Source organism: Pieris napi, chromosome 13 (genome assembly GCF_905475465.1).
Source record: "Pieris napi chromosome 13, ilPieNapi1.2, whole genome shotgun sequence".
In the NCBI taxonomy this organism is placed as follows: Eukaryota; Metazoa; Arthropoda; class Insecta; order Lepidoptera; family Pieridae; genus Pieris; species Pieris napi.
This window is the reverse complement of record NC_062246.1, coordinates 4,334,759-4,359,633: the sequence shown is the minus strand read 5'-3', so window position 1 is coordinate 4,359,633 and position 24,875 is coordinate 4,334,759. Positions and strand designations below refer to the sequence as shown.

The 24,875-nt window shown below is 33.2% G+C and overlaps 2 protein-coding genes across 3 annotated transcripts in view; one reads left to right on the top strand and one right to left on the bottom strand.

Moving 5' to 3' along the window:
• Positions 1–1,861, top strand: LOC125055018 (malate dehydrogenase, cytoplasmic). 2 transcript variants are annotated; one of them, XM_047657212.1, is made up of 2 exons: positions 1–192; positions 694–1,861. In XM_047657212.1, exons 1-2 carry the CDS (start codon positions 190–192, stop codon positions 1,681–1,683), a joined length of 993 nt encoding a protein of 330 aa, XP_047513168.1. In that variant the 5' UTR covers positions 1–189; the 3' UTR covers positions 1,684–1,861. The 2 variants fall into 2 exon arrangements, with proteins under 2 accessions (XP_047513168.1, XP_047513166.1); XM_047657210.1 differs by lacking the exon at positions 1–192 and adding an exon at positions 433–534.
• A 632-nt stretch (positions 1,862–2,493) lies between these two features.
• Positions 2,494–24,875, bottom strand: part of LOC125055017 (ATP-binding cassette sub-family G member 1-like) — a 42,423-nt gene continuing 20,041 nt past the window's right edge. Inside the window, exons 2-11 of the mRNA XM_047657209.1 lie at positions 19,925–20,042; positions 17,540–17,729; positions 13,478–13,623; positions 10,004–10,163; positions 7,181–7,368; positions 6,522–6,675; positions 5,051–5,219; positions 4,178–4,278; positions 3,729–3,884; positions 2,494–3,396 (exon numbers count right to left, since the gene is read on the bottom strand). Coding sequence (XP_047513165.1) covers positions 3,007–3,396; positions 3,729–3,884; positions 4,178–4,278; positions 5,051–5,219; positions 6,522–6,675; positions 7,181–7,368; positions 10,004–10,163; positions 13,478–13,623; positions 17,540–17,729; positions 19,925–20,042 — 1,772 coding nt within the window. The 3' untranslated portion in view covers positions 2,494–3,006. The remainder of the gene's footprint in view (positions 3,397–3,728; positions 3,885–4,177; positions 4,279–5,050; positions 5,220–6,521; positions 6,676–7,180; positions 7,369–10,003; positions 10,164–13,477; positions 13,624–17,539; positions 17,730–19,924; positions 20,043–24,875) is intronic.

Sequence of the window (24,875 nt, the reverse complement as noted above, 5' to 3'; positions counted from 1 at the left end):
ATTTACAACTACTATCGACTATACTTTGATATTTAAATTTTGCATGTGGCAAAGATTGAAGGAAACAATCCAGTACAATCTTTCAAGACTACGGGTGACCTTCAAAACAGGATTTTTGCAGCGGTTTGTCGGCAAATCGCCGTGATTTGTAATTTTGTAATTTAAATATTTTGCAGCATTTTCTTTAACATGGTAAGTTTACGTAGTTTTAATACTTGATAAGAAGGAATTCTCCAGTGACATTCATATGACCTCTGTTTATTATATACCCAGTCTAAATAATTAAGCAATGAATAATGGAATTAAAGTTAGACTTAGACTATTAATTTTATATCTCATAAGTCTCTTTTGTAAAATAAACAATCTGATTGATCGATTGCAGTCTGATAATGTTATCATTATTTAGTTAGAAAACCACTTGTACATTTCAACTTAAGATATTTGAAAATGTTAGCTTCTTGTTGCTGTTCACAAAAACTCACAAGTACTGAACAACAAATTATTGTAGTAGCAAGCAAAAACAAATGTAAAATGGTAAATTATTCTTTCTTCCATTTCATATAAAGTTCTAAGTATTTTTTTCCTTGTTCAGTTTTATATGGTAATCAATGGATATATGATATATGGAAAATGCTCCTGAACAATGTTGGCAGTTAGTTTTACTCAAATTAACAGGCAATATATTTCTTTCAGGCGGAACCAATTAAAGTTGTTGTGACTGGTGCTGCTGGGCAGATTGCATACTCTCTTCTCTACCAAATTGCTTCTGGAGCTGTTTTTGGCCCAGAACAACCAGTTTATCTTCATCTCCTGGATATTGCTCCAATGATGGGAGTTCTTGAGGGTGTTGTCATGGAGTTAGCTGACTGTGCTTTGCCCTTACTTGCTGGAGTGCTCCCTACTGCCAACCCTGAAGAAGCATTTAAGGATGTAGCAGCTGCATTTTTAGTAGGTGCTATGCCCAGAAAAGAAGGTATGGAACGTAAAGATCTCTTATCAGCTAATGTTCGCATTTTTAAAGAACAAGGGCAGGCCTTAGACAAAGTGGCACGTAAGGATGTTAAAATACTTGTTGTTGGAAATCCAGCCAACACTAATGCTTTGATTTGTTCTAAATATGCCCCATCAATCCCTAAAGAAAATTTCACTGCCATGACGCGCCTTGACCAGAACCGTGCCCAAGCCCAATTGGCAGCTAAATTGGGGGTAAAGGTCCAGGATGTTAAGAATGTCATCATTTGGGGTAACCACTCCTCCACACAGTTCCCAGATGCATCAAATGCTGTTGTCACAGTCAATGGTGCTCAAAAGCCAGTGCCGGTAGCGCTAAATGATGATGAATTCTTGAAGTCCACCTTTGTCACAACAGTACAGAAGAGAGGTGCAGCTGTTATTGCAGCTAGAAAAATGTCCTCTGCTCTGTCAGCTGCTAAAGCAGCATCAGACCACATGAGAGATTGGTTCTTAGGCACTGGTGATCGTTGGGTTAGTATGGGAGTTGTGTCTGATGGGTCGTATGGTACACCACGGGATGTAGTGTTCTCATTCCCTGTTACAGTCAGTAATGGCAAGTGGAAGATTGTTGAAGGCCTGACTATTTCTGATTTTGCCCGCAAAATGATTGATGCAACAGGTAAGGAGTTGGATGAAGAAAAGAATGATGCTTTGGAAGTATGCAAGTAATTTTAGGGTGTAGGTATAAGGATAAATGAGATTTAGTTGATATTATTGGCAATAAATTATCATACTTTGTATGTCAGTTGTAATTTCACAGCTATTATTCTGTTGTATTTAATTCTTGTTTAAGTGAGCATTTAGATAGCTGTGTTGTTTAGAATGAAATAAAAACTATTCATATTTTTGAATGTATTTTATTGATCTTAATCAATAATGTATCCTATTTCCAATCATTAAGAAATCATATCTGATAAAACCTACAATAACGGTTATCTATGGATAAACTTATTGTACATATTTGAAATCATTATCTAAATAATCTTGGAATTAATTGATATATTATGCCTATTTCGCAATAGTTAATAATATTACAATATAGATTTACAATTTTATAATGATATACCCACCTTCTAAGAATTTTTATCACAGGAGAAACTGAAAAGCAGATATAAATAATAAATATCATGAAATCAGGCTACTGGTAACATCATAAAAATAATCATTGTACATATTCAAATCATCATAGAAAATGTGCCTGATGTTTAAACTTGGTTTAAGTTTGTTTTACCTTTAAAAACATAATTGAGACAAAAGAATAACTAATTGATAGTATAAATAATTCTAAATTTAATAATTTTTATTTGGTGTTTCTTAAAACTATAATATTTCAACTATGTGGGTACCACCACACCCTTGTGTAGCCTAATTAAAAATCACAATCACAGATTAAAATCACACTTTCGCAAACATACTTTGTACTACTTTACTTACGTAATTACAAAAAATTAAAGATCGCATTATATTTTTGCTTAAGTAAATACACATTCTTCTTAATAAAAACCTTAGGTACTACCGAGTTAAAAATTAAGCCCAGTTTCTGGAAGAAGCGCAACATTGGCAATGTTTGCTGTTCTTAACTGATATAACTGTTAACAAATCAATTCGAGTTACTGAAACGTTAATGAGATCGAAACTGGTCAATTTGTTTTTAGGTTTTAAAACCGTGAGAATCATTTAAATATCGTTAACTTATATAATGAATCTTAAAAGTTTTAGAAGCTTTAGAGGACAGGTCATGTACAATTTGGGTAAATGGTCTAAATTTGTACATGGCGATAAAACGATAACTGGAGATTTTAACATTTATAACTTGGTAAATTTTTACCTTGGTAAGCATTTCAGAAACTGGGCGATAATAAGCATTAAGAAGCGGTAATAGACAACCAGCGCCTATTGTGAGACAGCTACCAACTTTACAATACTTTATACTTCTATAAATAGACAAAACCGTGTCTATGGTTGATAAAGAGTACTTAATCAATTTATGACCTATCTATGTTTCAAAAATTTGCTGATGTATGTCATGAACTTGCTTGTAAACTCTGAAGTAAGGCGGTATCGTAATGCAAAGTATGCGCTGATTCTATGTATAGCCGTAAAAATTACGAGAGCGACAATTTGTATTATATAATTGTCATTCATAATTCCTACATCTCGCAACAATAACTTCGGATCGGAATAGACACAGAAAATGTCGTCACATTCCATAAGAGGTCGCTTGTTGTAAATTGCCAAGCAGAGGCCAGAAAGTGCGTATCGTAAGTAAGACACTGACATAAGGATCTTCATAAATGGTTCAATAAATTTTCCGAAGCCCATGCCGTAGCAGCAGAGAGCTAATAGTGGCGCTAGTGTCGCCGGGCCCACTATGGAACCGTTCTGTAAAACAAAAGACTCGTGAAAAGTGAATAGAAGAGAAAAAAAGAAAATAGTGCTTGCTATACTTAATATTTTTAATAGAATAATAGAAAACACAATGTCGAAATATACTCTGTAATTTTATTCACGACAAATCCGAGTCTGAATCTACTACGTTGTGGAGTTAATCATTAATTTGATTCATATATATTTCAAGTAAAATACTAATGGAGTATGACATAAACATATATCAAAATAAAATATTATGCATATATTACTATTTCTCTCTATATATATTTTATTAATATTTCAGTCACTTTATTATAAAAATTTGGAATTGATGTAATACTAACCGTTACACTAAACGTTGATCCCACCAAGAGGCCCAAACCTTCGGAGCAGAATCCAGTTAGAAGACCCACTATAGAAAACAACACGAAGCGGTCTAACTCCATAAGTTGACCAGACATCACGTAGCTTATTGTTAGAAACAGCATGCCTAGGCTCAACTGGAAAAGTTAAAATATTTAATTATAAGACAGACACACAGTAGTTTTCCTTGGATAATTAGGATAATTGGCAGATATTACGACAGATCTCTAATCTGCCGCAGTATTTGATATAAACAATTTGTCCGGTATCAAATCCACAACTACCAACTTAAAGGCCATTAGCGTTAACTACACAGTGTTGGTACTGTGTGCAGTCGGTACCAAACACCTAAGTCATATTAGTTCTGATTTCTGAAAGTGATTATAACGTGGCTTTTATTCAGAATTAGAAATAGGTTATATTAACTTACCATAACTGGTACAGATGATATGGTAAGGGCCGCATAATACGCCTTTAAACTATACCATCGATTGAAGTATTCACGTCGAAGCATACGCATTTCCATAGGAACTGAAAAATAAATTTAAATAAAATACCTAATACAAGTATTTTTTTGTTTTAAACATTTGTAAAAAACATTAGTTACATGATACTAACTATAGCTTTATGAGAACTTCAAATATAAATAAACATTCCAAAACATACTTTTATTTAGTCTATTACGTATTTTAAGCATTGAATTGTTATTAGGATACGTACTTAAAAAAATAAACCTAATACCAATAAATGTAAAACACCTCTATTCCACAAACACATGTTATTTCTATCAAAATCATGTTATAGTTTAATATAATTTTGTATGATTTCCTAAGTAAAGTTATTTTGTACATGTAGAAGCTTAGCAGAACATATTTTGGCGAAGCACGCCATCTCTATTTAGTCTATGGCAATTATATTTATCTGCGGCAGCGGGCTTTAGCGCATGCGTGATCCAGCTTTGAGTTTTGGCGCCATTCGTACATCATTGTTGCATACCGTATGAAGTTTTTTTCAATCAGAGTTAGGGCGTTATTTGTATAAAAGAACTCAAAAATCGTATTGCGACGTACTTTACACAGTATTAGTGAGTTAGTTATAATGAGTTTTATGATACACACTTCATATACCTCATCGGCTTTGTATTTTTTTTAGTTCTTGTTACCTTTTTTCTAATATTCATACTAATCACATAATCCGAATTTAGTACTTAAGTTGCTAAATTCGGATTATGAAGTAAACTGCCCCGTGACGGATTTAAGTGTCGAATGACTTTCTGGTGGTAGTGAGCAATCAGTGAACTTACACAGAAGCACAGGTATCATGACATAAGTATACATGAAGAACACAAGGCAGCTGATACAGAACTTGAAATTTGCGATAGGTGTAGTGCCATCGTTGCCGATCTGATAGAAGATGCCACCAAGTAACACAGCTGCCAGAATATGGTGAATTAACTGGATCCATAAAGCCGTCTGAAATAAATATTATGGACTTTTAAGTGACTTATTATAATTGGGATTTTATTAGTGAGTTCGTTGAGGTGAATCAGAAGAAGAATATCGTATATTATTAAGGACAATACGCGTATAAAAATCTTGCGTTTATTAATTCCCTCTATCATTCCGTCTCGTACAGGTAAACGTACTATATTTCTCTAATCGTTGGTAGAGAGTCCATAGACACTCCAAATACCTCAATAATACAGAGCTGACTAGGCTCGTAATGCAGTGCTTTTACAGATGAATCTCCGATAAAGAATCTAACATAATTTTTAATATGAAAAAATTGAATTGTTCACTTATGAAACTCAAATGATAGGTTTTAGGAATTACTAGGAAATTAAAAGAAAAACGCTTTTTACCGGATTAAAGTTATGTATTATTATAAATTTACAACTATTTGACATAATTTTAAATTTATCCGACGTTTCGCGTGCTTTACAGCGTGCGTGGTCACGGTGACTGAAGACAAAAGATGTTGAATGTCAAAAAGTATCACAGCTGCAGAGAAAGTTGCATTATCTGTATTTATTTCCCCGGAGTTGGTATCGACTAAAAGATGGAGGGTTTTGGCAAAAATGGCTCACGGTGTCCTCTATTTTCGCGGATTGTTTTTCTTTTTGAGATTTTAATTTGGATATTATTGGATCCCAGGTGTTTGACAATTTTAGGCCGTCTTCTCTATTGAAATTGGGGTGTTTTTTGATTTCAATGGCTTCGCGTACCAATCTTGGGAAGAATCTTTTCTCTTTCGCAAGTATTTTCGGTTGGTCAAAGCGTATGTAGTGATTAGGCCTATCTAGTATGTGTTCACAGACTGCTGATTTTGTGTGTCGTCTATGTCTTATGTCTGCAATGTGTTCTTTGAGTCTGCTGGACATATTGCGTTTAGTTTGCCCTATGTAAGACAGGCCACAGTCGCAATCCAGTTTGTATATTTATAATAATACATAACTTTAATCCGGTAAAAAGCGTTTTTCTTTTAATGTTATGAGTTATGTTAATCAAAGACAATACTATATTACTAGGAAATTGTTTAAAAAAACGTAGTAAATTTTTAAAACATAATGAAAAACTGCAATTCTACTTACAAATAATTTTAATGAATTTTCGGATAGCCCCCTTAACAATCAACTTGTTTTAAAATTTTTATAATACTTCACCAACGAAAATTAAAAGTATTTTTCTGAATATATCCTACATTACTCATCAGTATAATCAATAAGATTCAGAAACCTTTTTCTCATATTAGCTGTAAATAACAAAAATACTTACGGAATTGCGTCTAGTCTGTAACATCATTCGTTTTAGCAATATCCAGAACTGACTCAAAAACGTCGTCGCAAATTCCATTCTGAGTAGCTGTTCTTTGGCGACGTGCTCCACAAAAATCCTTTGTATTGAATCGTCTGAATGTAAAACCGGTTTGCTGAAAAAGAAGATTACCGAGGCGTTTTACATTTTGAAACAAAGCTTACATTGTGCAGGTCTGCTGCGTTTATGGCATTTAGTGCGAAGCAGGATTACTCTTTAATAGTCTGGAGGAATAGGTAAAGAGTTGGCGTTCATCAAATAGCGCGAAGAGAAGCGAAATAAACATAGAATATGTATGGTGAAGGTAGATAGGGACTTGCTGTGACTAGTGTGTGTGTAAAGGGAGTGATCAAGAGAATAAACAAAGTTGAGAAAAAAAAAATAGACAGTATCGGCAAAAAATCTTTTTTCATACTATTACGTGTGCATTAAGTGTGCGTTAAGTGCATATTAAAACTGTCTGTTTCTTGCTCGGCTTTATTTATTTGCTCAACGGTATTCCTACAGCTACTTATTATACAATATTCAAACAATTACACTGTACACAATAGCCAAAAACGTACATACACATTTAAACAAATAAATTCAAACATAATTTTATAAATATATGCAAAACTAACCGTCCTCCTCTAGATGTCATTTTGTCTAGGTCTCGGCAGAGCTTTCCGTTTTGACACAATTCTGACATTTGTGCTGGCGCTTCGGTAGTGCTGACAAGAGTTTCGAGTACGAAATCGGCAGGATTGTGGGTTACAGGGCAAATATGGCCAATCTCAGTCAGGAAAGGTACTAGGAGTGGTGACGCACCCTGAAAGTAAACGAGATTATGAAACACATAATCATACACAATAATTATACACAGAAACTACAATAATTATACACAGAAATAAACAATAATTATACGCAGAGAGTATATAAATATTGTTAAAAGGTAAAATGATTAATAAACGGACAAAAAATATACTATTGAAGTTTATAAATATAGAAAATGATTTATAAAAAAACCTGGTATTGTCTTAAGTTTGACATAAACCTTTAGTTGGTTTTAGGCTTGTTTCAGATTAAAAAACATTCATACATACGTATATCTATCCCATTACAACATTATGAATGGGAGATTAAGTTCGCTTAAACTTCTTTGAAATTCAGTCTTCTGTACTGCCTGTACTTGTATCTGTACTTTATAATACAGTTCTAATTTTAAAACTTACTAACATAAAACGTACTAATATAATTAGTATATAAAGACGCACAGATATAGCTAATAGCGGACTAAAGTGTGTGATTTATTTTAACATAGACTCATGTTTACTTCGTAATAAAATCCTATCAAGTCTTTGAGTTCTCTATGAGTAAGTCGTTTCAGCTTGCTCAACGGAAATGCAATATCAAATGCAGTCGATTCCATTTCCAAGCTGTGTTTAACCCTTGTAATGTTTCGTTGGTATGACTAAGTTTCCCTAGAGAGCTTCAACTACTAACATCCTTACTAGTTTCAGTACAAGTTGGGATTCTAGCTTTCCATATTAAGTTATATATCTCGGACCTTTGATGAACAATGGCGGGTGAAATGCGCTCATTAAAAGGAAATTGTTTAGAACATTACAATCCTACTAAAAGAATTACGACTTTTAAACCTTAATACTTCTCCTCTTATTCATAAGGATTTATCTAATTAAACCGTCATAATGAAATAATACAGCTTAAACACAATTTGATAGAATAGACGTACCTACTTTAGTTACAAGAGTGCCATTAGACTAATTTATTTTTATGAATGACGTTCTAAATCTGGCAACGAAGGTAGGTATATATATACCTAATTAAAAAAAGAGTATAGATGCATGTCATTTGTAATTACAGCTTCTAGCTTTATCCACAATATTATAGAGATTTATAATTTGTCTAAAATCTAAATGGGTTCAGGAATATATTATGTTACGTTGTTTATACAATATATACATGCATCAATATATCACTAATATGAACTTAGTTTAAAATTATACATAACATTATTGTTATTAACATCAGTGATAGTCGGGATTCATGACTTCCATTCATTGAAGTCATGAATAGTTGTAGATGATGGCGTACGCCATAATCTACAACGCTAGCTTAATACATACGTAGTTAATTTCTTCATAAAAACTCATAAAATATTCTTGTCTCTTATAATTAACAAATGTATATTCCACAGCATAAGTCACAGCTAATCGTGAATTTTGTAGCCTGAAGAACATCTTAGTCTACTTTGTTGTCTGGGCAATTCACGACGAGATCAAAGGAGTGTGTATAGGTCTAGTCAAAGCTCTAAAGTTCCGGCGTAGAATTCAAACAGAATTGCCGATCGTAGTTTGTAAATAGAATTATCCTCTACAATCAATGTGATGAAAGAGGATATAAGGTATATCAAACAATAAGGACGAGATTTTTTATATTATATTCGCTAATATTAACAAGAAAAGTCATACAAACACTAACAAAATACTGCTGTCAACAAATATTTTGTTGCCGAGGCGTTTCTTCTATCGTTAATTCTATCGCGTTTCAAAATAATCTTACGGAAACCCTATTGTTTTAGATCTAATTAAGAGTTCACTTCTGATTGAATAATATTTATCTTAATAACAGTAATAATATTGCAGAAGCCTATTGGTTTATTAATTCGTTCGGGGTCGTACGTCTGTGTGCAAATTTTTCTTTTTAATTAAACTAGTCTAGAAGGCCCAAAAATGATGGAATAGACAATGACTTATAACCAATTTGTATATTAACAAAATAATCGAATATAATTATAAGCAGAAAAAAAACTTGCGCTTTTACTAACCCCGAAAAATAAATTAAAAAAGAAAACCGCGTTTATCCTCCCAAAGGATCACCATAAAACTTCCCATCACGAAGTTTGAGCTTCATTAACAAATTATTTGACACAGGTTAAAAACTTTTTGATGGCGCATCCGGCGGTGCAAAGTTCCCTTAATTAGTATGACGGAGATAATCAAACTTTGTCAATTGAGGGCATAAAATGTTATAATTAGTCTTAATTTGTCTAGCATATTAAAATAAAATAGTTATATCCATTACATATGTTCCTGGGCCAAAGGGTTTTCCCAGAAATATAAAAAATAATAACTTAAATTCTTGAAAACTAAAGACACTTAGTGCCTTAGTGGGTAATGAACATAGCATATAACTAACTCGGGCTTGATCCCGGAGAAACATGTTTCGCGTCTTGGCCGGCGTAGAAAGCTTACTTAAATTTAATTATGTATACGTGTTTATGGTATAGACATGCAATAAATCGACGACAATATAATTATGACAGATCAGACAGAAGCTGATCACCTACTTGTCTATGAATTAAAAATTACCAAAGGATCGGATAAAATCTGAGACCTATTGAGATATATAGGATTAGAGCACAACTGGATTATTATTATTACCTGGTAGCAACAAAGTCCTCTTGACAATACATAAACTCTATCAAAAAGAGTGAAGAGAGACGCTGAAGGTTGATGTACTGTGCAGATAATAGTGCGGCCCTGGCGAGAGAGCAGACGTAATAGTACCACCAGCTGACGTATAGACACGACGTCTAGACCTCTGAAAATAGAAAACCGGTATTTTTATTTGCAACAACAGTAATTTGAAGAGCAACGGTGCGAAGCGGTAGTAAAGGTAAAAAGTAGTGGTATTCACGCATATATTTATGAATATACGTTTAAACTTAGTTGGCCTATATATGTAGAGATAGTGCTGGTAACCATGGTTACTACGTTCCCTCCAAAAATGGTAGTATTTTAAACTTTACATTACGTTTCAATAAAACTGATTAAGTCCAGTAAATAATTTTTAGTCAAATGTAGCAAATGCCATCAATATCATGTGGGAAATGTAGTAAAGATTTTTTATTTTATTTGGATTTAAAAATATTTTGTCTGAAGTGTTTCTCAGAAATACCGTTTAAAGGACCCATTTGTACGTACAACATAAGGCTGTATTATTCGTAGATTATATCTACGTAACATAAAAGACAAATATATTGGCTAAAAATCGACACAAAGCTTTTGAACTTTTGTTTGTCCTTGTATAACATTGTACGAAAGATTCCTTTTTATTTCAGTATATTTTACTTGATCGATACACGTGTTCCTAATGAGACCATTCTAGTGTAAATAAAAGTCACAAAGTACTTTGAAAATAAAGAAAGGTAGTACCCCAAAAAACGTTTCAATTTTCCAAACACGATCCGGCTTTATGTGCAATAAAACGATACGACGAGTTCGGTGATTAAGCCAATTACTTATTATTGTGTACACGGTATTTTGTGTAATCAGTTGAAGAGGGGTATACAGTGTGTCCCATACGAGGGACACGAAATTTCTTGTTTAATTAATTAATACAATCATATTTTATTACATGTTTACATTGAGACATTCAAAACAAGTATTTTTATTGGGTTAAATGAGGTTGTTGTTGACTTGAATTTATTAAGATATTTAAAATGAAATAAAATATAATGACGAAAATATTGCTTCTATATGGTATCTGTTAGGTGAAAATGGCGTTTAAAATGTATTTATAATTTCTTATTAATACTAAACGGTAAATCCAAAGGATGTTTTTTAATTTAAGCCCTTTTGATTCCTGGCGTATTGATTGTCTCATGTGGTAATGCACAGTCTTCTTTCTATAAGCAGAAAATGCAGAAGTCATCACTAATATAGATCATCCTGTCAACGTGTGATTAAACCAATGTATTAAATTCAAGTGCAAAGAATATAGTTTAATCAAACAAAGTGCAAGAGTACTGCGTAGGTAATAAGGGAAGTGGCTTTGTTAGCTTTTCTCATTACAACTATACGGTATAAAATTTAATAAATGCGGATATTTTGATTATTTAATCCTTACCTTAACTTCTGGGGCTAATTTGTGCTTTTAAATTATGTTTTGTCTTATAGAATAAATTGAGTATATTGTTGTATTATTTTGAGCTTTTCTGTTTCGATTTTATAATTTAAATATTATTTTATTAAATGACAACTACAAGTTCATTGCTTGTGGCGGCGTCCATGCGTCGGGCTGTCTCTCTCCCTAAAATATGGCGAGGGGGCCGATGGCTGGCCATGCGTCATACTCGTGAACGGGTGCTACTTGTGGTGACTGGTCGTACTTGAATTCGTGTATGGTGATGAAAGTTATTAATTCTACCTGCCAATGCCTACTGCTGATAGAGGACAAATCTTTGTTTTTGAAGTGAAAACTTCTTTAGCGGCGCTGAGCACTTTTTGTATGGGTAAAAACTTTCAAACTTGCGTCAGGGTCACGTGATGCTGATCGAAAAAGCGTAAGATCGAGGGGAAGGGAGAGTAATTATTTTACATTTACATTATATAAAGGTTGAATTTAATGAATTAACATTAGGTGGTAAAAGAATGTTTAACATTAAGATTAAGATTGTCCGCATGTTATATTAATGCTTGATAGACAGATCTTCAATTGAGTTTAATTATTGATGTATTAAATTGTCATATTTGTGTACGATAGCGCAATAAATAAACATTGTATTCTACCTCATAAATGATAGTACTTTTATACTTATAATTAAACACAACGTTAATATTGAAGTTTTCACTTCTGTCGGCACTCCCGGAGTGCTATTTTTTTTTATTATTTATTGACAATTAATTGCTTAAGATGTCATGTGGAACTTGGTGTAATGGTTGCAGCTCCTTACTAACATTGTTGTTTAACATTGTGTAAAACAAAACTTTTGGCAATTAAAAAGTGGCGGAGAGTTTATTGCCAGTTCTTCTCGTCCGTTCTATGCCCTTGATTTGAGAACTGGTAGTAAATAAAAATGTAGAATTTAATATGTATTTCTTTACTGACGTTCATACGTGTACATTGTGTTACCTAAATGAATAAATGATTTTGAATTTGAAATATAAAATTGTACTTAAACATTATTCACATTAAAGTATTAAAATAATAAATATTGGAGCACGCGTTGTTGACCAATCGCGTCCATAGTATTATTTATTTCATTGTAAACAAGTAATATTTTCATGCATTAGACTCATATATTTTATGCGTGTCCCTTTTACCAACATGCTACTGGTAATAAATATAAACAGGTATTAATGCAGTATATGTTATGACAGCGTTTTGTGGAATTGTCTCTCATGGCAGGCATAGGTATGCGTCAAATATTTGTATGAAATTTTAATTCGGCAGCAGCAAAACTGTAATGGTGGCTGTACACACTCGTCGAGACACCCCGAGACAGGCCGAGTGCGAGAGTGTACAGTAGAGCTCTCGTCTCGCCTCGCTTCCTCGCAGTTGGTCTCGCCTCTCTCGGTCGCCTGTCGGTTTTTTGCGCACGAGTCAAAGGGTCTCGCGAGTAAAACGAGAGCGACCTGTACACACTCGTTCAATCATTAAATTTTGGATAATATTAAAACTTTATGATCCTAATTACCAATTTCTGTTGCGGTGTATAGTGACCATCTTCTTCTTCGCCATGGCTTCGTATTTTTTTTAATGGTTAACGTGAAGAAAATTATAATAACTCATTGCACAAAGACAAACAGCAGCAGCGGTTGCCACGTCCATTATCAACGGTGTTTTAAATACAATTAACGTAACGAGTGTGTACAGGCTGCGCTCTTCTCTCGGTCCTCTCGGTCGAGACTCTCGGCGAGAAGCTCTCGCCGAGTGTGTACAGCCACCATAAGATTTCCTACAATAATGTAACGCAAGCGTTGTGAAGGTTATTCGGAAGTTGTATTTTTTACATATTGTAATTATTACTAAATAGTTAGATTCGATAAGATTGCTTGCGTATTTTCATAATATAGTTGATTAACAAAACATTGTGTGTCTGTCTCCTGGAATAACAATTATTAGGTACATACGTTGTTGGTTCATCCAGGAACATAATAGGAGGATTATTGACCAACTCCAAGGCGACTGACAGCCTTTTAGATTGTCCTCCGGAAAGATGCTGCGACATTGTATCCCGGTGTTGCCACAAACCAATCGTTTGGAGGATTTCTTCTACCTGAAATGTTTAATCAAACGTAAGAGGTAGGGGTATGCGAGTAATTTTTAAAATACATTTCAGTGTAAATGTTGGCAATTAAAAAGAGTGGCGGAGAGTCTTGCCAGTTCTTCTTGCCCGCTCTAGGCCCTTAACTTGCGAATTGGTAAAAAAGTTGTCTTAATTTGGAGATTGCACAGAAGTTGTTTATTTTTCGTATCAAAAGTATGTTTTTAATACCTTTAACTATTAGGCTGATTCTTGTAAAATTTGGTTCTGAGATTAATATGTACTAAATAAAGGTAAGTATCATTATAATTAAAACATAATTTAACTAAGTTACAAAGTTACAGTATTTTAGTTATAAACATACAATAATTAATGATTTAATTATTAATTTATTCTATTTACGAATAAGAAACGGTCAATTTTACGGAATGTCAGTACCAACCAAGTACGGACCAAAGACGAATTCGTATTTGGTTTCTTAATATACTGTTTAATTGTAGGTCTTGTGAGCCTATACAATTCTTTAAATCTGTTTCTGGTCATAGGTCTAAGCGTTATTACAATTTATTTACATTAAATGGGTAGCAAGCCTTGACCGTAATATTTCTAAATAGTAACTTAATAATTATAGTTCAACTTCACAGATCATGGCTATACTAGAACTCATTTAAATACTATGCAACTTTTAGTCAGAAACTCTTTTATATAAAACTATTCAAGCTAGCTATTTTCATAGAATAAATGTTGCAAAAAAATTGACCAGGTGGACACGAATGTTCTAGACTAAGATGGCGTGGAAGGACTCCACGAGGAAGATTTGGAAGGTTGAAATATTCGTTGGAGAATATTTATGTTTGAGATGGTGACATCTAGAAGGTTGCTATTGTTGTATGTATCCCTTAAGCGTTTTAACGTTCCTGATGAATTTCCATACAAACGCTATTTTACTTCACAATCTAATTTACAAAGATATGTGATAACGCGCAAACTTGTGTCTTCTTGTGGTTAAATTGGACTAGATTTAGTCTACCATAGTCCGAGAATCCACGTAGCAGAGATTCGTGCCTGTTAGTTACTACTGGTGACCCCAGAGCTGGTGCTTTCCTCGCTCCATGAATAAGTATCACAATACAACAAGGACATGCTGTCAGCATTAAAGTACACTGTCACGGGTACCACCAATTTTTTAATTTTCTATTTATACACTTTTAACTATTATTTTTATTACTTTATAGGTATGTTCTAAATACTGTATATTTGTATGTGGGTTTTACACATTATATTTGTAGAGGAAATGTGGCAAATGAGTCATTAAAGGTCGATAGAAGGCGATGTAATAAACTATATTTTTGCCCTTACTCAAAATTATTTTTAAAACAAAATTACTTTAAATGCATTAATATTTTTATTTGTATTTATGTAATGAATTTATTTTATTAAGTAATTAATGCTAATGATTGACGTAATTAAACTCGTTCCATTAGACAAAAAAATACTTACATTGTACGATGATACGTAATTTGTTGTATTATTTTTTGGAGTCATGAACATTTTAATGTATATTATTTTGTAGGCACCCTCGTAATGCTCGGGTGTTATAATTCCTAGTTATTGTATAGTTACTAACATAACATATGGTACCGGCACGTAGTTACGACAAAAGATCTGCGCCCTTACTCAGTAACATTCAATCGCGATAGCGATACCCACCGCGACATTTTTGTATGCAAGTACAATTCGTTATTTGTGATATTAATCAGAGACCTGTCCAGTTTCGCAGTTGACATTTAATTTAAAAAAATAATAATTATAAAGTAGCATTTTACGCTAAAATAATTTTTGAAATCGGTCCAAGGTTGAGTTTGTTTGTTACAAATTTACAAATCTTTTTCCCTATTGCTTAAATAACTAGCTATATAAGAAAAATCTGTGACTGAGGCGCAAACTAGCTGCTCTGGTCTCTGGTAGAATGACCAGCGCTGTGGAACAGTCTGCTCCTCAGCATAATGGTGAGCCAGGGCCAATTACAACCACAGCACACATGCATTACACACTTAAAACGTACCTTGTTTAAAATAAAAATAAATTGTTATCTTTCATTATTTTTTATATTTGTTTGATTATTGTTATTTTGTGTGTTTCTCTGTGTGTGTATTTTGTTAGTAGCTGTCTATGTCAGCGGCGCTACAACCCTTTAAGGTCTGGCCTCTGGCTCTGGTCTGGCCATAATTTGTTTTGTCAATGGTCAAGTATATCAGCCTGCTGTGCCTGACACACTCCGTTGACTTTTGGGTCTAAGTCATACCGGTTTCCTTACGATATTTTCCTTCACCGTTCGAGCAAGTGTTAAATGCGCACATAGAAAGCCCATCGGTGCATAGCCGGGGATCGAACCCACGATCAGAGTTGAGTGTCACACACTCAGCCATTAGGGCAAAACTGATATGCTAGCCAGAAGGATAGCCGAAAATTACTTTTTATATTGATGAAGTATTTACAACTCTTGGAATCCTAAATACAAGTCGCAGTTAAATAATAAAATTTGACGCATAAAGAAATTCTTCTTCATCTGTGATTGAGTGAATTCTAAAAACCTCTCTCGTAGAAGTCTTTCGAATCTAGGAATCGAACCTTAAAACCGTAACACGTAAATATTACCAACTGAGATCCAGGTTTCAAACTATAAATTATTCCGTTGCTAAACGTGAGCTTTGAGTTGCATTATTTACTAGAGACTTGATTGCAGTCTGGTTCTAATCTATTTGCTTGTTTCTCTGATGTTATTCAGACACCTATCACGTGTTTGTACTCTAAATTTCGAGGGCTTTCGAATCATGGCTGTGAACCAATAGAGAATCTTTCTATATGCACAATAAACGCTTGCTCCTACGCTAAAGAGAAACGGCCTTATTTAACATTAATGTTTAAAGAACTTTTATTTCTTATTACAAAAAATAAATGTATTTTATTTACATGAGAAACTTAATATGTATGAACGAGTTACACGTCGCCACCAATATTAGGTATGCTTGACCTAAATATATTTTATTATTTTTAATGCGTCCTATTTTCAAGACAAGGTTAATTAATATAAGTTTGATGGTATAATAAGTTTCTACTACATTTAAGCAATGGGAAGATTTTTATTTTTAAGATGAAACCTTATAAAAAATTTAACTCGTTTAGTTATCTTTATACTTTCTTTCATGTAATAGTAAAAGGTTGTAATGAAATATAACAATAACATACGTAATACAAAATTTAACAACTAAAATTTTAAATAAATTGTATATTATTATTATTATTAGTAAGAACTCAGTCTCAGTATTTACAAAAAAAGGGTGCGTGTACTTATGTACGCGCGTAAGAAGTTATACTTCTTTGGCTTTCTTTATTTTTTTAAAATTATTAATTAATTAATAATAAATATTTAACGTTAATAATTTAATAATATTTAATATTGAGTATATTATTCAATTATTAATTAATATTCATAATAATAATAATTATTATTTATTATTTTATTATATTATTTATTCAATTTAATAACTAGGTATGTTTCATAATCTTTTAACTAAGTATCAATAGGTCTTTGTGAAAAAGCATTGCTAAATTTCTTTGAAAAAATAATTAAAACTACGTTATTTGTTTAAAAGGTACTACAAAGGTCATTATGGTCATTCAAAATTCTTGGCATAGCTGCTAGCTTCACGCATATTCTATTTCTTTTTACTTGTAGATTGTCTTATTCCCATCTCGCTCGCGCACTCTCGGCGCCCGGCTGGTTTAAAAACTTCATACTGATAATTTTGTGTTACCGTGCGCGCGCAACGTAAAATTTCACTCTCACCAATTTTTCATAACGCGCCTAAAGAAGTATAACTTCAAAAAATATTTGTATCATATAATTATTATAATAAATACATACGATTAATTCCTTTTCAGCATCACCCAACTCCTTTCCCAGTTTCAAGTCCGCTGCGATTTTCATGGACTCACCAACTGTTAGTCTTGGTTGAAGAAGATCATCTTGCATGATATAGCTACTGAGTTTTTTGAAAACCCTCATGTCTCTCGCTTGCCCATTTACAGAAATTCTTCCGTTCACTCCATTTGATCTAGAATAAGTGAAAATTAAACGATTGTCAGCTGGTTGCATGATTACAGTTCACAAAAAAAAACTAATTTAGAAGAGTTTATGCGTGTAATTTGATAGTCTTTTTCTTTTTAACCAGTCTTACACTAGGTTATATTGACACGTAGGCTTACTTCAGGTTCATCACGTACCCATAATTTACAGTGAAATAACATTTCTATTGTTTGGCATAGATTTTGTAAAATAATAAACATCAAAATTGGGTTTCGTCGTACGTCAATTATTTGGTATATTAAAGTACATTAGTATATGTATAAAAGACGTGTTTAAAGTAAAAAAAACAAATCAGTGGCGCTACAACCTCTTTAGGTCTTGGCCTCAGATTTCTGAATCTGTTTCATGATCATTTTTAAATCTAATAGACAAGTAGGTGATCAGCCTCCTATGCCTGACACACGCCGTCGACTTTTTGGATCTAAGACATGTCGGTTTCCTGACGATGTTTTCCTTCACCGTTTGAGCAAATGTTAAATGCGCACATAGAAAGAAAGTCCATTGGTGCACAGCCGGGGTTCGACCCACGACATCAGGTATGAGTAACTCCGTAGTAACACACAGTAAATACAAAAGAATAAATTTCTTTGAACAAAACTGGACCCAACTTAGGTGCCTTTACCACAAATGTTTTAATTGGGCCCATATAACTATATTACATTTTGGTTCGAATTGAAACTAATACGATTCTTATTAATAACACCAGTCGTAATTTGAGTCTAAGTTTTAATAATTTCAACATCCGTTATAGCATTTGCTTTTGGTTTTATTCGACATTTGAAGTGTTTTTATATTGGAAATTTAATATGTTTTATATTTACCTGAACGGATGCGGTCAGGAATTTGGGTGACAAAAAATTCAAATGTACATTTGAGTATACTTTGACAGGTACACACTTATAGGAGTCTGGTAGATATTATTAGTCATTATAAAATGTTTCTCAAATTTAAAAGACGAAGAAACTTTTTTTTATTTTTTATGGCTCTGACACGATTTGTGCATTAGCCAGCGTCAAGTATAGGATTTTTTATAATCCTGCTTGTCTTTTAGAAATTCGACCGTGTCCTCCATGTACGGTTTAAGGCACTCGCCCGTAACCGCACAACCCTCCCAAAGGCCGAGAACAAATTTAAATTAAATTAAAACTTGCCCTCGAACCGGGAATCGAACCCGGTACCCCTCACCTAGCTGCCACTTAATAAGACCGCTAGGCTATGAGGCCCCTACATAGAAACTTCTTTGTTTGCGTACTTTTTTGAAAAAAACTTTTTGCAAGAGACCTCATTATTCCCGATTCCGATAAAAAAAAATTAAGAATTGTGTAACAGACATGTTATAAAATGTGAGAATAATTAGCAGATATAAAAATTTGTGGTATTTTATGCCTTTTTAGCAAGATCGGTTCGGTAAACATCGTGTGAACTTTTAAAAACACCCATCTTACACATAAAACAGCAATTTTATATATGTTTGAGCAAGTTTGCGAAACAATTTTAATTATCTTGAATTTATACTGATTTATCTCTTCATACTACTGTTGATCAAAATATATATAATAGAAAGTTAGCTAACATATCGATACAGAACAATAAGTATGGTGAAAAGAGCGTTCTGAATTTCTCCTCCTACCTCATGTAGTTAGGTGTAAATAATAAAATTAATACAAACATATTTGTGTGTATCGAAATTAAAAGTTCATAAAATAAAACGTGTGGCACTCGGGGACTGCCGCGGTAAAGCTATTGCATAGCATTTTTTATCAACTTATAATTACAACAATTATAATTATTTATTTATGCAGATTTTTTTTTCTTTGAAGTAAGTTTTTTCTTTGCACCGGCCGCGCTTACCTACGCTATGTCACCGATCTCGTCAGAGAGATGTGAATACGCAATATGCGTTCTGTCCAACTCTAACGCGTATTGGCCGCACCTATATTACGTCATCGTGTGTTAGGTTTATTTCGTTACGGAATTTCTTAATTCAGTCGCCGCGCTCAAAGCCCGCGATAAAATCTATGCAATAGCTTAACAAAAATCATACATCCACAACCTCTTACAAAGTAATCTTAGTAACAAAGTACATTATATCAACTGTATTTAATATAAATAAATATCTAAAAAGTAAAGGAAGTGAATAAAGGCTATTTAACAAATACGTACGTGTAACCAGCGAGGATGTTCAGTAAAGTGGACTTCCCAGCGCCGGAAGGTCCCAGAATGCACGTTAGTTCGCCCGAACGAAATTCACCAGAAACGTTGTGTAGAATACGGCGTTCTCCTGAAAAGATCATTTGATTCAGTTCATTGTTAGAGCATTAAGACGATTTTGATGCTAGCTTTTAATTGTAGGTAAGAGAAATTTCAAAACACATTTTATTTATACGGCTATTTCTATTTATAATTAACTAGCAGACTTGGCCAAGCGTTGCTGTGGCTAAGGTTTTTGTTATATCACATAGTAGTAAACTATTCAAAGGAAACGGAAGGAAAACAACAGTCATGGGATCACCATGCTTTTTTGGTGGCTATGCCAATAAATTGTAGCTTATCTGAAACGTTGGTACTTTCAACACAGCGCCATCTGTTAGAATTGTGTCAAATAGTAAACAAATAATTTGCAATTAAATTAAATTGCGGGTGTAAATTGAGATGTAAGCTATCCTATCTTTTAAGTTGGATCAAACTACACACGGTGTGCAAATTTGATTGATATCGGTTCGGTACATATTTCGATGTCATTTACGTATCCGAATGGTTCCGAGAGTCGGACTGAATCTTATACATTTTATATGCAATACAAAATGAAATAATTAATACATAATAAGACAATCCTGAAATTACCGATCATCTCACTTGCATAAGCACCTTATATAATTCAAACAATAGTAAGTCATGCTTAGTTTCACTTTATTCAGGAAACCAGACTATTACCACCACAATGTATTATTACCACGATACCATTAGGCGGTTATACACAACTTGTCAATGTCGTTAAATTTGACGCCTCGTTGCGCTGTTTATTAGCTGTTTTTCTTTTGTTATTTTTGAATTGATTGTAACCTTTTAATTCTATGTCGTGTATGTCTTTTGTAATCAGGTATTATTATTTTTTAATGGGTAGATAATGTGAGGTAATTTTAAATAATTGTTTAATTGATTGTTTAATAAGGCTACCAAGAAAGAACTAAGGCTGAAATTGCGTCGTTTGTCAAATTGTATTCCTATATAAGTTTATTTTGATCAGAATTACCACCTACCAGTTATTTGTATCATAGCATAAGGATTACTAAAGTAAGATGAAAGATGGAACTGTAAACGAATAGATATTAAAGTGGAATATTTATTTATAAAAGGCCTTTTTCCTAACATTACTTAAAAAGATAATATTTAGAGCTTTTAATGTTCTAGGTCAGGAGAATTATCATGTATATTTCTCTGTAAAATTTATTTTTATTACTTCGTCTACGAATCTACTTAGCAATCAATCATTATCGGGCACTCCCTTCTGGTACCTGTGAGTGTAGAAGAGAAATATATAATAGTACAATATTATAGTGATATCGAGCACTCCATCCAATATTAACTTAACTATTAACTGAAATTATATAGCAACGTCTATAATAAGGCAAGAATATAAGGCAGAACTTGAATTGACTTCAATTAGTCGTTAGTTAGAATTGAATAATTACAATTGCCGTATGATATTTAATTTTATTATTACTAATATTTTATTACGTATATAAAGCCTATTGACTTTTGGATTTACATTAAACCAAGTACCATAGCCACAACTATTTGAAGTGCGATTCCAAAATGTAAATTAATAGTTAGTTGCACAAGTTGATGTCGTAAATGCAATCCTGTCAGACGACATTTCTCATTATGAACTTAACGTTTTGAAACGGCGGATATGTGAAATATGAATGCGGACTTAAACGCCTAGCCATTTGTAAAGTTTTTGTCATCATGTTTGCTGTCTTCCAGAACAAATGAAGAAACATCTGTGATACGCGTAAATAAAAGATGATGTAACATTCTTACTTTACTGTTCGTGGTAATGAAGTGGAAGTACGTAGGTTTCAAAATCTTTATTAAGAAACGGCTCGATATTTACGGCCGTAAGTGCACAGTTGGTACAAATTGTTCTTTTAAACGACTGTCTCTGAAGTGAAAACTTTTGTCTCGAGTTGCTCAGCTTCAATTAATATAAATTATGTGTCCTCGGTGATGTATAGCGCGATTAATTTTAGGTACCCTTCTCTTGTATCGAGAATAAGGCTTAGTATTTTAAGGATTATTTTATTATCGTTGAATAAATTACGCAAATGAATATGTAAGTATTGAATAATTTTATTCAACTACAAAGCTGGGTCAACGATTTATAAATGCTTGCTTTGGGAAAGAGACAGACCGAGGTACGTGATCGTATATATTTTGTATAAAGTCTACAAAGAATCATAATAGCGGTTAAAAGATAATGTTATACCTAATGCTCCTTCTAAAAATTGTCTTTTCGCGTATTTGAATTGTCTTCAACTAAACCTCGTTCAAGCTCGGTTTAATTTGACGAAAATGGCCAGTTAACTGCTAAATAATTTTAATGAATCAATAGATATTGAACGCACAATCGTATACATCAGAAACCGTAAGAACCGTATTCCTTGTAGGAAATAAAGCTGTTCAATCACATATAGTATCGAAAAGGCCCATTTGAATGCAAGCAATCAATAAAAAACCCTTCGGACGAGGCTCGAGGCTTCGTACCAATATTCAATCCGAGTAACGTATGTCTGAACCCTTGTTACTCCCTCTCATTCTGGGACACATTTAAATAGCTGTATCATTCTGCTTCACCGAATATTTTAGATGAAATCGCAAAAAGGTTTCAATGCTAAGTATTTAAGTGTCTGCGGTCCTACAGACTACATATTAGTATCTAATTAATTTTTAAAAACTCCGAATAAATCTTATCTACTAACTGGTCTGTGTAATATATTAGTAACGTAGATGTCATATCAGCCCTGCGATTCTGTAACTCACTTCACGAACTCACACAGCGGTTTTCGCATCGGCGGTCTCTCTCAAATCAGTCGTGAAGCAGTCATTTTATGATTTGGCATTCTGATAAACAATAAAGTACAAGCTCCCACCTTTTCAGAATGCCAATCATAGATTTGAGAGCGACCGCCGATGCGAAAACCGCTGTGTGAGTTCGTGAAGTAAGTTACAGAATCACAGGGCAGTAGTAGGCGGGTTTTAACTCTATGGTAATGCGTTTGGTATTCGGCTATAGATTTTGATATGTGTGTAGCGTTGTAAATATATGCATGTCTAAGACCCAGATATCTAAAATCTATATGGCTAATTATCTATACCATTAAAAGTAATATAATTAAACAGGTCTGTAGCTACCCATAAATGGTTGTAGCGCCACTAGTTTATTTTTATTAATCTATTGTATAAAATAAATAGCATTTATTCATGGTAAAGGGGTTTGTTTGTAATGAATAATAAAAAATATTGATGTATTTTATATTTTTTTCATAATAATTATTAACTATGTTTATATTTAAATGTGTATGCTATTTTTGGCTGTGATGTATTGAGTAATTATATAGGTAGCTGTAGGAATATTGAAAATAAAATTACAATTTCCGTACTACCTCAAAGCTGGCCCGGCCAAAATAGATTTTGTTCCCTTTGGGGCAGTGACTCTAGGGCCGTGAAGTGTAAGTGCACAGACGCTAATTAAATATTTAAGTTGGTAGGTAGATAGTATCCTTGACCAGAGCTGATGATCCTCGCAATAATAATAAATATCGCAATACAGCGAGGAAGTGCGCCCAGCATTAAAGGTGCCACGGGACAAAACTTTTAAATTAGTTTTCTATTGATTTATTATTAATTTTTAATATAAATAAGTATGTAGTAATTATTTAAATTGAAGATTTCCCGGAAAATCTGTCCAATTTGGTTAATTCGAATGACGCTATCACCGACATAATACAGCTCCGAAAGGAAGGTAGTTAGTATGACAAAAAAATAATTGCATGTCAACCCGCATCGAACCGTGTCGTAATTACATAGCAATTGAAAGAGTAGTTTCACCATTGTGATATAATCACATTAATTTTGTCTTGAAGGCCACGAATACGAAAATATCTGGATACCCGGATAGGCAAACATACCATACATGTATTCTTTTTATAAAAATTAAATTTATATTTAGTACGGACCCGTAGCGATATGGATATCAGTGAATAAACGTACATCAGAGTCAAAATAACATTCATACGATAATGGCACCTATGCCTTATTACAGCTGTACTTTCCGTTAGAAATTCGCTTGGGTTTTGATCATCATATTAATAATATTAAAGTGAAATATTTCAAAGAGATTTCTTGAATGCCGTTTAATGATCAAAATAGACAAAGTCGAAACAACTAAGTATATCATATACTTGTATATTGAATAATTAAATATGCGCATTGACTTTGAAGCAATTCTAATACGATTTACTCGTTGTAATTTATATCTTAATACAAAGGAATAAAGACGCAATATTTATAGATTTTAAAGTAAATGAAGTCTAGCTCACAGTGGCTAGATCTCATGACAATCTCAATAAGTTAACTTTAATGTATGCGACTAAGAAAATATAGTTTGCGCAATGCTTAATTAAACTTGCGAAAACAGCGGGTTTAACAAGTACATAGTTCATTTGACTAAGTCACATGATACTAGCAGCCTCTATTTTTTTTATTTTTTATTAGCTTAATGACTTATGGCTTATTATTATGGGGTCATGCTGCTGATGTCGAAACTATTTTCATCCTGCAGAAGAGGGCTATTCGTGCAATCTATAATTTAAAATGTAGGGAATCTCTTAGAGATAAATTCAAGGAAGTTAATATACTTACCTTTCCCTCGCAATATATTTATGAAAATATTATGTATGTATACAAAAATAGTGATATGTTTACTAGAATAGAACATACGCACAATGTTAATACACGGAACAAACGCAGGCTGCAATTTCCCCGTACTAGACTATTAGTAATTCTTTTTTGGAATGGATACTCTGAAAGGGATACTCTTCTTTAATAAAAT